Below are 11,847 nucleotides of genomic sequence, written 5' to 3'. Positions count from 1 at the left end.
CTAGGCCTGGCTCTCAATCCACTGAGCTACCCAGCTGCCCCCCCTCTGATTATATTTTAATCTAGTTTCACCTGTGTCTTTGACACCTGTAGATTTCTTTCCTAGTTCTACAGTTTTTATAATGCAGTATAGTATTGTGCATAGTAGGCACTTAGGTTAAAGAATGGTTAATAGTCATGTATGGGTATTTTCCTTGTTGAAGGAGGCTTTGTATTTTGTTGGAATATGATTTAATATCCTTGTCTTGTGGCTTTTGTATTACTAATAACTGAGGTTTGTTTTCTTGTAATTGTGTTTTAACAAACATTTAGGGAAAAAATTTTTTTTTCTATTCCAGGCTAATGGCTATATTCATATTCACACCCCAGTTATCACATCAAATGACTGTGAAGGGGCTGGAGAACTCTTCCAAGTTGAAGTAAGTTGTGCTTCACAATGTGGAGGATCTGTTGATGTTTATAATTTTTATCCTTCAGAGTTTGTTTTGAAGCTAATGGAAGTTCTTTGAGGTAAGGACCATGATAATAATAGCTTAAACTTAAATAGCATTTTGTTTTTCAAAACACTTTATTTAATGTTCTCATTTAATGTTTGTAATAACCCTGTGAAGTAGTTATTGAAATTTTATCCTCATTTTTCAGATAATGAAAACTAAAACTCAGAGAGGTAATCTGACTTGCTAAAAAGGCCAGCCCAGTTAAGAGTTGAGATGTGAACTTTGATGCCTTTCCTAATTCTCTATTATGCCAAGTACTGTTCTAGGCACTGAGGATGAAGACACAAAAATGAAACAGTCTCTTCTTCAAGGCGCTTATATTTAACCTGAGAAAACAGTGTATACATATACAAGTATATTCAAAATTAATATGAGGTTATGGGAGTGGGAGAGTAGAAACAAATATCTGGGGGGGAATAAGGAATAAAATCATGCAGCGGCAAAACTTTTAGAGAACCAACGCCCAAACTGTGCACACGTACATGCGCACGCACACACACACACACACACACACACACCCCTTCATTTTGTCCCAAACGAGAGGGAGGAAGCACTCCCATTGGGCTGTCTTCCAGCACATGTTGGGGTGGGGAGCAACCCCACTGGCTTTCTAGTTATGAACTCTGTGCTGGGGTGAGGACGATGGCACATGTGCCCACAGAGAGGGCTCTAAATGTCCCCTCTAACACGTGTGCTGTAGGTTCACCACTATGGCAGTAGGTGGTATTTGACCTGAGTTTGGAAGGAAACCACAGAGCTTTAGAGGTGGTGGTGAAGAGGCAGTGCATTCCAAGTATGAGGGACAGCCAGCTACAGGAGACAGTGTCATGTGGGAGGAATAGCAAGGAGGCCATTTTGGTACATGAAGAGAGGAGTAACGTATAACCAGGCTTGAAAAGTAGGTTGGAGCCATGTTGTGAAGAGCTTTAAATGCTAAATAGGGTAGTTTATATTTGATCCTAGAGGCAGTTGGGAACCTGTAGAGTTGATTAGGAGAGTGACAGTCAGATAGTGTGCATTAGGATAGATTGGAGAGGGGACTAAATTAGGGTCTCACTGCAGCAATTTGAATGAGAGCTATTTGTGTGAGTTCTAAAAGTTTGAAATGAGGTGAGGAATCTAGATCAGATAGATACCCCTACCCATTTCTACATTTGTCAGCAACAGTCTATCAAATGAGTAATTATATAGTAATTCAACATTTGTCTGTACTTAGAAAGGAAATGGTGAAAAATATAAATCTCATGGGTCCAAAAGATATTTATTAAATGATATTTCATACAGCTGACTGAGGCCTCGGGAAGGCCTGAGATGGGGTGGGTGAGTGCTCCATTCCTCTAGGTTTGTACGGATATTGGATGAGGACACTACCACTCAAAATGCTTGGATTGCATTTGCAATCCTTCCAATAAGATAGTAAGTTGACTACCATCCTTACCATTTGCCAGGATAGTCATTACTCTCTGAGATTCCTTAGAATTTAGCATCTGCTTTGCCCCAATGCCCTTTATACCCCTGGTCATTATCATCTGACTTATTATAGCCTTAGGAATCCCAGTCTTTCTTATACACCCTGCCATTGCACTCTGAGGACTTCTGGGCCTTTCTGCTTGTCCTGCACCTGACCCCCGCACTCCTCTCCTATATGAGTTGTTTTCCTTAATTAGACTCTGAGTTCATTGACAGCAGAGACTGCCTTCCTTTTATATTTGTATGGCTAGCACCTAGTACAGTATTTGGCACATAGAAATTGCTTAATAAATACTTTTCCATTACATCACATGGTAAATGTGACAACTCTTTAGATGGTATCCCAGTTTTCCCCTTTTTTTATGTAAAAAAATCAGTCTCTGACATTTGTTAGGGATGTTTTATCAATTTTGAGGAGTTAACAGAATTGAATAAATAGTAAGAAAGCAAGCTGTTAACTATCCCTGCTTCTTGGAGAGCCAAGCTTTGAAATTTTTGAGCATTATATTTAGTTAGCAGAGCAAAGAAGGAAAAAAAGGGAAATAGAGAGAGAATCCAATTCATTACATGGATGAATTTATATCTTTTTTCATTTTTTTTTAAATAAAAATCTTAATTGTTACTGTGTTCCAGGCAGTGTTTTAAGTAATGGGGATACAAATACAATTAAGCAATATAGTCTTTGTCCTCAAGAAATTTACATTCTTTTTTTTCTTCACTAATCAAAAATCAGTTTTCTTCCCTCACCCCCAATTAAAAAAAATAAAAATAAAAACAGAACTCTTGTAGCAAATATGCATAGTCAAACAAATCAAATTTCCATATTAACCATATCTGAAAATATATATCTCAATCTATATCCTGAGAGTCCTCTTTCAGGAGAGAGGTAGCATGCTTCATCATTATTCCTCTGGAATCATAGTTGTCATTGCATTAGTCATTGTTCTTAAATCTTTCAAAGTTGTTTGTTTTTATTATATAAATTGTCCTCCTGTTTCTCTTCATTTAAAGGGAAAAAGCATTTATTAAGCACCTAAAGGCACTGTGCATTCATTTTTATGTTTCCTCAAGTTTCTTTGTAACCATCTCTCTTGACATTTCTTACAACAGTAATCCATTACATTCCTGTCATAATTTGTTCAGCTATTTCCCACTTGATGGCCCTCCCCTTAATTTCTAGGTCTTTGCTATAAAGAAAAAGGATTTTCTGTAAATATTTTTGTTTATGTAGGTCCTTTTCTTTTTTCTTTGGGAACATAGGACTAGTAATGGTATTGCAGAGACTTTAAGTGACATTTTGGGCATAGTTCCCAAATTACTTTCCAGAATAGCTGTACTAATTTGTAGTTCTACTAATAATGGAATAACATGGCAGTTTTCCATATTGGTATTTTTTTCCTTTTTATTTGTCCTCTTTGTCAGTCTGTTGGGTGTGTGGTGAAAACTCGGAGTTGCTTTAATTTGCATTTCTCTAATTATTAGGGATTCAGAGCATTTTAAAAAATATGGCTCTTGGTAGCTTGGATTTTTTCCTATGAAACCTGTTCAAATATTTTGACCATTTACCATTTGGGGAATGGCTCTTATTCTTAAATTTTTGGATCAGTGCTATCAGAGAAACTTGCTGCAAAGATTCCCACCACAATCCCCCAACCCCCCAGTTATCTGTTTGCCTTCTGGTTATAGCTGCATTGGTTTTGTTTGTGCCAAAACTTCTTAATTTTATATAATCAAGATTGTCAGTTTTAACTTCTTTGATCCTTTCTATCCCATATTTGGTTCTTAACTCTTCTCTTACCTATAGGTCAGAAAAGCAGTTTTTTGCTTGCTCCTCTAATTTGCTTATGATATCATTCTTAACGTCAGTCATGATGTACTCACTTGGAGCTAATCTTTATATATGGTATGAATGTTTGTCTGTAGCTAGTTAGTACCAGATTTTTTTCCTGCAATTTTTGTCCTGGGTCTGTTCTTATGGAGCCCACTGTTCATGTCCTTGGCAGAACTAAAACATTTTTCCTTGCCCAGGTGGTCAGAGCTCATGTAGAGAATAAAGGTGTCAAAATTATTTTATGGCTTAAATTTCTAACTTAATCACTACTTCTCTTGTGTCAGTCTTCAGACTTTACAGCATGATTCTAAACCTGGGTTAATAAACTTGATTGAAAAAAATGATGCCTTTTTTCCTCTTTGTCTTTAGTTTCTTTTGTAATCCTGTGTATTTTAATTTTTTCATTTAAAATCATAATGTTGAAGATTCTGTGTGCTTTACTCAGACTGCTAGAAGAATCTGTGACCCAAAAGAAAATTAAGAACTCCTGCTATAAAGTATACTGTAGTCACAAGGAATAGCCTTTTTAAAAAAATACTTCATATATCTGGAGTGTCTTACATATATGAGGAAGACCAGCAGGAAATTGCCAAAGCTAGAACAAAATAAAGAAAAACTCAAGACATCATAATGTGTACCAGCAACCTCACGTGGTTATTGTGAGAAAAGCATTATGCCAGTGTGCATTTATTATCAACTATTGTTCCTTAGTATACTTTCCATCACTGGATTCACACGCTTAAAACTGTCCATCTTGGTATCACCCAGTAAGTGTTCACTCTTCTGTGTATCCTTTGAGAACCCAGTATCAAAACCCACATGCAATGATGGAGATATTAAAAGTTGGAATTTAGTAAAGGCCTAAAAATTAGCCCTTACTAAAACTAGTCCTTGAAGATTATAGGACAAACCATTCAACTTTTAAAACCTAAATAATCTCGCATAGTACTAAGGAAACACTGATGGACATTGTGTGAGCTACAAGAGTATTTATAGCTGGTTCCTTATTTTCTCTTGTCTTCCCACATTTTCCTTATATATGATGTAAGAATGACTCACTGCAAATACTACATTCATCCTTTTTTTAAAAAACCTTTACCTTTCATTTTATACCCAATGCTATCTATTAGTTCCAAGGCAGAATGGCAGTAAGAGCTAGGCAAAATGGAGGTTAAGTGACTTGCCCAGGGTCACATATCTAGGAAGCATCTAAGGGCATATTTGAACTCAGGACCTCCTGACTCTAGACCTGGCTTTCAATTAGCCAACTAACTGCTCTCTGCATTCATCCTTAATATAAACTATCTTCTTAAAATAATATCTCTTTGGAAGGAAATTTGTATGTGTGATGTGTGCTTAAGTTATACAGACATATATTTATATTTAAAAGTAACACTAATTGTAATTCACTCAAATTTTATACAAGCTAGTTTTTTGGGAAAACATGACCTATGTTTGGTCAAGTAAGATACATTTTAAATTCCCATTAACCTTAAAATAGAAAAAAAAATTAAATGACAAGAAAAATTATTATTTAGAATAGAAATTTAAAAGATCAATAGCATTGTGATAATAGGAGACACAAAAACACAAAATCTAAAGAACAGGCTAATTATTGAAATTGTTCTCAAAATATTAAATATGGAAAATATGAGCAAGACTTTTTTTTAAAATTCCAAATTAATTTACTAACATATGAATAATAGCAGATATGAATAATCAGTCTGTGTATTTTTGGTTTAAAACTAAAAACTACAATTTGATTATAGGTGCCAAATCTAACTTACCAGATGAATGCGAATAAATTGGAAGGAAAATCAAATTTCTGAGCTTAATGAATGAAAAGAATGCCGAGTTCATAATATTTTAGAACAAAAAGGTTGAGCAATTTTTTGTGTTATTAGTCATATAGTTAGAGAAATGCTACAATGCTAGCTAGCATAGTCCATAGCTCTAGGATTCTTTGACCTTGGAGTTATTGTCAGGATTTATTAAATAATCAGCATTGCATTTTATAGTGTCCCACATGTGCTATTTTCAAAAATCACTGCTCTTTAGAATTGCTGTCCAACACTGGCTTCCTTCTTGGAAGAGTTTATATTCCTGGCTATTCTGGTACCCTTCTTCCTCAAAATTCAGCTTTATTCTAATAGTAACAATTCAAAGCATTTCTACAGTGCACTGAAGACTATTTATGGATCAAAACCTTATGGTGAATCTCAACTATTCAGCACTGATGGAGCCACATTGATCAGTGATATGGACATTATCCTGAAGAGGTGGGCTGAACACTTCCAAATAGTGTTCTCAACAGAAAATCGTCAATCAGTGCTGAAATCAGCAACTGTTTACCTCAAGTTGACTATTGGGAGAATACTGTTAGACACTATGGCCAGTGGGATAGGGGAAGGAAAGTTGTACTCTGGTACAGGTGAAGGGTTCATATGACATAGTCGCTCTAAGCATGGACCAAGCTCTAACTAAGCTCTAATTCTAAGAATTTAGTTATTCAAAGCCCTGGATGGAGATTATACTTAATAAAGGGAACATTAAGTGTTTATTCACTAAGGTCTTATCTGTGATTATATCCTATGATTATATCAACTGATGGGAATGAGAGGTGGGAATCAAGTCCATCTTCCCTTAAATAGCTATATTTTTTTCTTCAGATAGAGACAAGTAGGGTAGGTTGTATTTTGGCCTCAGTAAGGATGATTTAAATTGTGAGTTTTATTTCCGAATAGAATTTTGATTCAGCACTTGTACAACTAATGACTATATTTTGTATACACACAAATATAAATGCATATATATACTTAATATTTTTCTAAGTGTCTAACTAAAATGTAATGATATTTTTTTAAATAGTGCCATCATTGGATTCAAAAGGACCACTTTAATCTTTGTCAGAAGGTCTAAGTAAAATAGGTAATACCTCTGTACAATGTCCCCTTTATAGTTAAGGAAGATATGTCTTAAATTTTAATAATAGTACTTTGAGAGAGCCATCAATATGAGAACTTCCCCTTTCCCTTCGTCCTTCCCCCTCCTCAATACCTTCTCACCCTGTTTTATTATAGAGGTCATATCTTTTATAAATTCTCCATAGAGGTCCTATTCAAAATACTAGCAGCTTCTCTTTAGTTCTTTTTAATATTTTATAGGAATAATACAGCAGTCTATTGTCTCTCACTTTTATTTTTTGGATAATTTCTTGTAATATGGTGTCCAAATTTCTATTAATTTCTGAATTTTCAGGAATACCAAAGATTCTCAAATTGTCTCTTCTAGACCTGTTTTCTCGATCTGTTATCTTGTCATTGAGATATTTCATGTTTTTCCTTCTAGTTTGTCATTCTTTTGACTTTGCTTTTTTAGTTCTTGCTGTTTTGCGAGATCATTGGCTTCTACTTGCCCAATTCTGGTCTTTAGAGACTGGTTTTTTGCTATAATCTTTTGATTTTCCTTTTCAGTTTGGTCTATCCTGTTTTCCAGCTGTTTAATTTTGGTCTCCAATTTGCTTATAAATTCTTTTGATTTTGGGACATCTTTCTCCAATTGGGAGTATCTGTCTTTTAATCTGTTAATTACCTTTTGGCTATTTCCCACTTTTCTTGCCAAATCTCTTCCATCTTTCTCATGATCTCAGATTTGAACTCTGCAAGAGCTTGTGACCAATTTTCATTTTTTTGGGAAGGTTTGGATGTGATTACTTTGTCCTCCTCTGCTGTCTGCTCTGTTGTCTGGATTTTTTCTGTGTAGAAGTTATCGAGTGTTAATGCTTTCTTCTTGTTCTTTCTCTTGGGTAGTTCTTGGGCATTGCTTGCCATTATTATTATGCTGTTTTTCTTTCTCAGTCACAAGTCTGGGTGAGGCAGGAAGGCTCTCTGTCTGTAGAGCTGTGGAGCAGTTTTTGCCTGAGTCACAGTGCAGTGCTGCCCCTCTCAACTTTATCCTCATATCCAGGGTCTGTGCTCTTTAGGATCCTGGGGTCTCAAGTCTAGCTGTTCTCAGTGTCAAGATTTCTGGTAGTCCCCTTGCTTGCTCCTTTGCCTGAGGCTCCTTTAAGAGTCTCAGCGCACTGCTTCCACAGTCCAGCATCCCTCTGCCCTAGGTTCGCATCCAAGGTCCGCATTCAAAGTCCACGCTCTTTAGCCTCTTCAGGTCTTAAGTCTTGCTGCTCTCAGGAGCCAGCCCCTGCTGGTTCCAGGTAGCTGCCAAGAACTTAGTGAATGCCCCAAGCTTGTTCTAACTCTTGTGCACTGGCTTTGGCACTGTAGGTAGTGTAGGGGGAGGGGATGATCAGCTGCATTTTAGTGAGAGCTATTTCACCCCCTTATAGCATGGAAATGCCCAGCTCCCATGTACCTGCAATGCTGTGCCCTATTGTGGGGTCCCTTCATTCATCTGGATTTGGTTTTTGTGTCCTTTTGAGGTATCATGTGTAGGGGGGTTAGGAGAGTTTAGTACCCTGCTTCTACTCTGCAGCCATCTTAACCCATAAGTCCTTTCACTTTCATTATGGCTCACTTTTTTTCAAATTTAGAGAATGCTGTATTTGAATGATTCATTTCCATAAATTCCTCATATGGGTTTTTGCTTAAAGAGATTGCAGTGGCACATCCAGGGGGTATCCTGCTTTGCTCAAGAACCTGGCGGAGGATGAGAGGCTAGTAAGAATCTAGACACTTAACTCCTATGAAACAGATACCATGGGGATTGTAGGGATCTGGTGAGAGCAATTAGGGAGTTGAAAGGAGTGCCCAAGTTATAGTTTCTGCCCTGTTTTTTGTTTTGTTTTGTTTTGTTTTTTAGCAAAGGGGAAGGATCCAGGAAGCCAGTCTCTTTCCATCCTAGTCGGATACTTGGGGATGGGGAGACAAGGGAACAATTTTCCACACATTTCCTTATTAGAAGGAAGTACTATGAGCATAGCAGGAGTCTGGAGTTGGCAGCCAAGTGAGGGCCCTGGTCAAAGTCTCTTTTCTCATCATTCAGCAAGATGAGGTCCAAGGAGACCAGCCTAGACTGGGCCCTTTCTTATCTCCTAGAATATAATAGCCATATCCAGGTTAATTCCATTCACAGGGTCTTCCTAGAGACTTCACATCTGTGCTTGTTATGGGGTTGGGAGAAGTAATGATTCATCAGGTCCTGAGCTGCCCCTTTCCCTTCTTATGTCCTTACTAGTGCCCGGATAGCCCACTTGTCTGCCCTACTAGATTCAGGAAGGAGACTTTATTCATTTTTCTCATCATGCATTTCTTGATGATGGCTTCTGGTTAATTCTGATATGTAAATACAATCCAATAAATTCTATAACTTGTTATTACAAAATCACAACGCTGTACTAATTAATATTTCATTTGATCCTCACAGGCACCTATGACGTTTTATTATCCCTGTTTTACAGAGAAGAAAAGGTTCAGATTGGTTGCTGACTGCCCAAAGCTCAATAGTCGATAAGTGACATAACCTGAAAACCTTTGTCTTTTGAAGACAAATCCAGCATTCTTTCCTCTGTAGAAATGCGAATAATAGAAGGCAAAATAGAATTAAATGATGATTCTTTGGAAGATGCCATGATATTATAGAAATTCAGGATAAAAAGAGTTGAGAGTTGAAGTAGTTATGGAAGAGATGGAATTTCCAATCCAATACAGATGATTTATAAGCATTTTTAAGTGCTGGCTATGTGCCCTGCAATGTTTTATTGCTAAGGATACAAAGACAAAAGTACAACAGTTTCTTACTTCAAAGAATTTTTATTCCATCCAGAAAAGCAGTGTGTACACAAAGAAGCATTTATAGATTATATACAAAGTAAATATAAGGTGATTTCAATGGGAAGCACTAGTAGCTGGTAGTGGAATTGTGGAGGAAGGTAAGGAAAGGTATATATGAGAAAAGTTACTTAAACTCTTATTTCAAGGAAGCTAGAGATTCTACAAAGCAGAGGTAAAGCATGAGGACAATCCAGACTTGAGGAGCAACCATTGCAAAAACAGGGGAACAGAAGGTAGAACAGTATATGAGAAATAACAAAACAATTTGGTTTGAACATAGAATGTGTAAAACAGTATAAGTTTAATAAACCTAGAAAGGTACATTGGAACCAGGTTGAAAAAGGTCTGAAATGATATTTTGAATTTGGTCCTAGATGCACTAGAGTAGTAGGGGCAATCTCAGATTTATGTCATCTGCAGATTTGAAAACAGTACCATTCATGCCATTGTTTATGTCATTAATGCCATTCATGTCCTTGGTAAAAAAATGTTAAACAGCACAGGGCCAAGTACACATTCCTGAGAGGTCTTTTAGAAACCTACTCTTATGTCATTAAATTATTAACAATAGTTCTTTAAATGTGGGCCTTTAACCATTTCTAAATCCATTGAATTGTATTATCTTGTAGTATTTCTTCCCTTTTTTTTCACAAGAAAACTTATTTTGAATGTTAATACTATTAAATTCTTTATCAGTATTTATCAATCAAAATCAATATCAAATAATCAGATATTTTTGTAAAATCTTAATAAATTAAATCATTCCCCTGATCTCTTGAAAAGTTAGTTTCCCTGTAAAAATAAGAAAATAAGGTAATTTGGCATAACGTCCTTCAGTCTTGCTGACCCTTTGTAATCACTCTACTTAGATTTATTCTATAATTTTTCCCTCTGTTTGTTCAAGTGATCCCATTCCATCCCCTCTCCTCCAATAGACTGCCCTTTCTGTCATCCCCCCTTTCTCACTTATTTTCAGTCTCTTTCTGTTAATGGCTCATTTTCTACTACTTACAAACATGCCCGTGTCTCCCTCATACTCAAAAACTCTCCCTTGATCCTTCTATACTTGCTAACTATTGTCCTATTTCTCATTTGCTCTTTGTAGTTAAATTTGAAAAGTTCATCTATGATGGGTATCTTCATTTTCTCCTCAATCCCTTACAATATGGCTTCTGACCATATCATTCTGTCCAAATTGCTGTCTCCAAAATCACTAATGATCTCTTGGTTGCCATATCCAGTGACCTTTTCTCAATCCTCATTCTCCTTGACCCCTCTGCAGCCTTTAATCCTACTGATCATCCTCTCCTCTTGAAACTGTCTTCCTTCTAGGTTTTCAAGACGCCACTCTCTCCTGTTTCTCCTATCTATCTATCTGACTGCTCCTTTGTCTCCTTTCCTGGAACCTCCTCCTGATCACCTTTAAATGGTAGGACTCCCTCAAGGTCCTGTCCCGAGCCTGCTTCTTTCTCCCTTTATAGGATTTCATTTGGTGATCTCATGGACTTAATTACCATCTCTATGCTCATTCTCAACTCTACCTATCTGGCCCCAGTCTCTGCTGACCTCCAGTTTTACCTTTCCAATTGCCTTTCAGATAACTTGACTTGGATATCCAGTAGACATCTTCAACTCAATATGTCCAAAAGAGAACTCATTATTTCTCCCTAAATTCTCTCCTCACCTTTTACCTTCCCTATTACTATAGGTGGCAACACCATTCTCTTAGTCCCTCAGGTTTACCATCTAGGAGCCATCCTGGATTCTTCACTATCTCTCACCCCCTATATCCAATTCATTGCCAAGGCTTATTGATTTCACCTTTGTAATATCTCTCAAATATGCCCCCTTCTCTTCTGTGAAACTGTGTCTACTCTAATGCAGGCCCTCATCACCTCACCCCTGGCTTATTGCAGTAGTCTGCTGATGAGTCTAACTACCTCAAAGCCTTTCCCACTCCCATTCAATACTCCATTCAGCCACTAAAGTAAATTTCTTAAAGTGACAGTCCAATCACGCCACTCCATACTCACTAAACTCCAGAGGCTCCATATTCCCTCCACAATGAAATACAAAGTGTTCTTAGCACAGTTTCCGGCACATAGTAGGTGCTTAATAAATGCTAATTGATTGATTGATTCCCAGGAATTGGGGTCAAATCCACTCACCTCTATGGTTTGTGAACTGGACACTTACTATTTCTTAATACTGTAGTCTTCTCCTTTTCTCTATGCTCTTTCAGTGTCACTCATAGTGTTCCAACA

General features: G+C 37.0%; 1 protein-coding gene across 1 annotated transcript in view; it reads left to right on the top strand.

Moving 5' to 3' along the window:
- The window catches only part of NARS2 (asparaginyl-tRNA synthetase 2, mitochondrial), a 170,117-nt gene that overhangs the window by 24,281 nt on the left and 133,989 nt on the right, over positions 1-11,847 (top strand). The window contains exon 5 of the mRNA XM_044668187.1: positions 338-418. Within this exon, the coding sequence (XP_044524122.1) occupies positions 338-418 (81 nt within the window). The remainder of the gene's footprint in view (positions 1-337; positions 419-11,847) is intronic.

Source organism: Gracilinanus agilis, chromosome 3 (genome assembly GCF_016433145.1).
Source record: "Gracilinanus agilis isolate LMUSP501 chromosome 3, AgileGrace, whole genome shotgun sequence".
Lineage (NCBI taxonomy): Eukaryota > Metazoa > Chordata > Mammalia > Didelphimorphia > Didelphidae > Gracilinanus > Gracilinanus agilis.
Note: the sequence above shows the minus strand (reverse complement) of the source record. Positions and strands in the feature narration are given on the sequence as shown.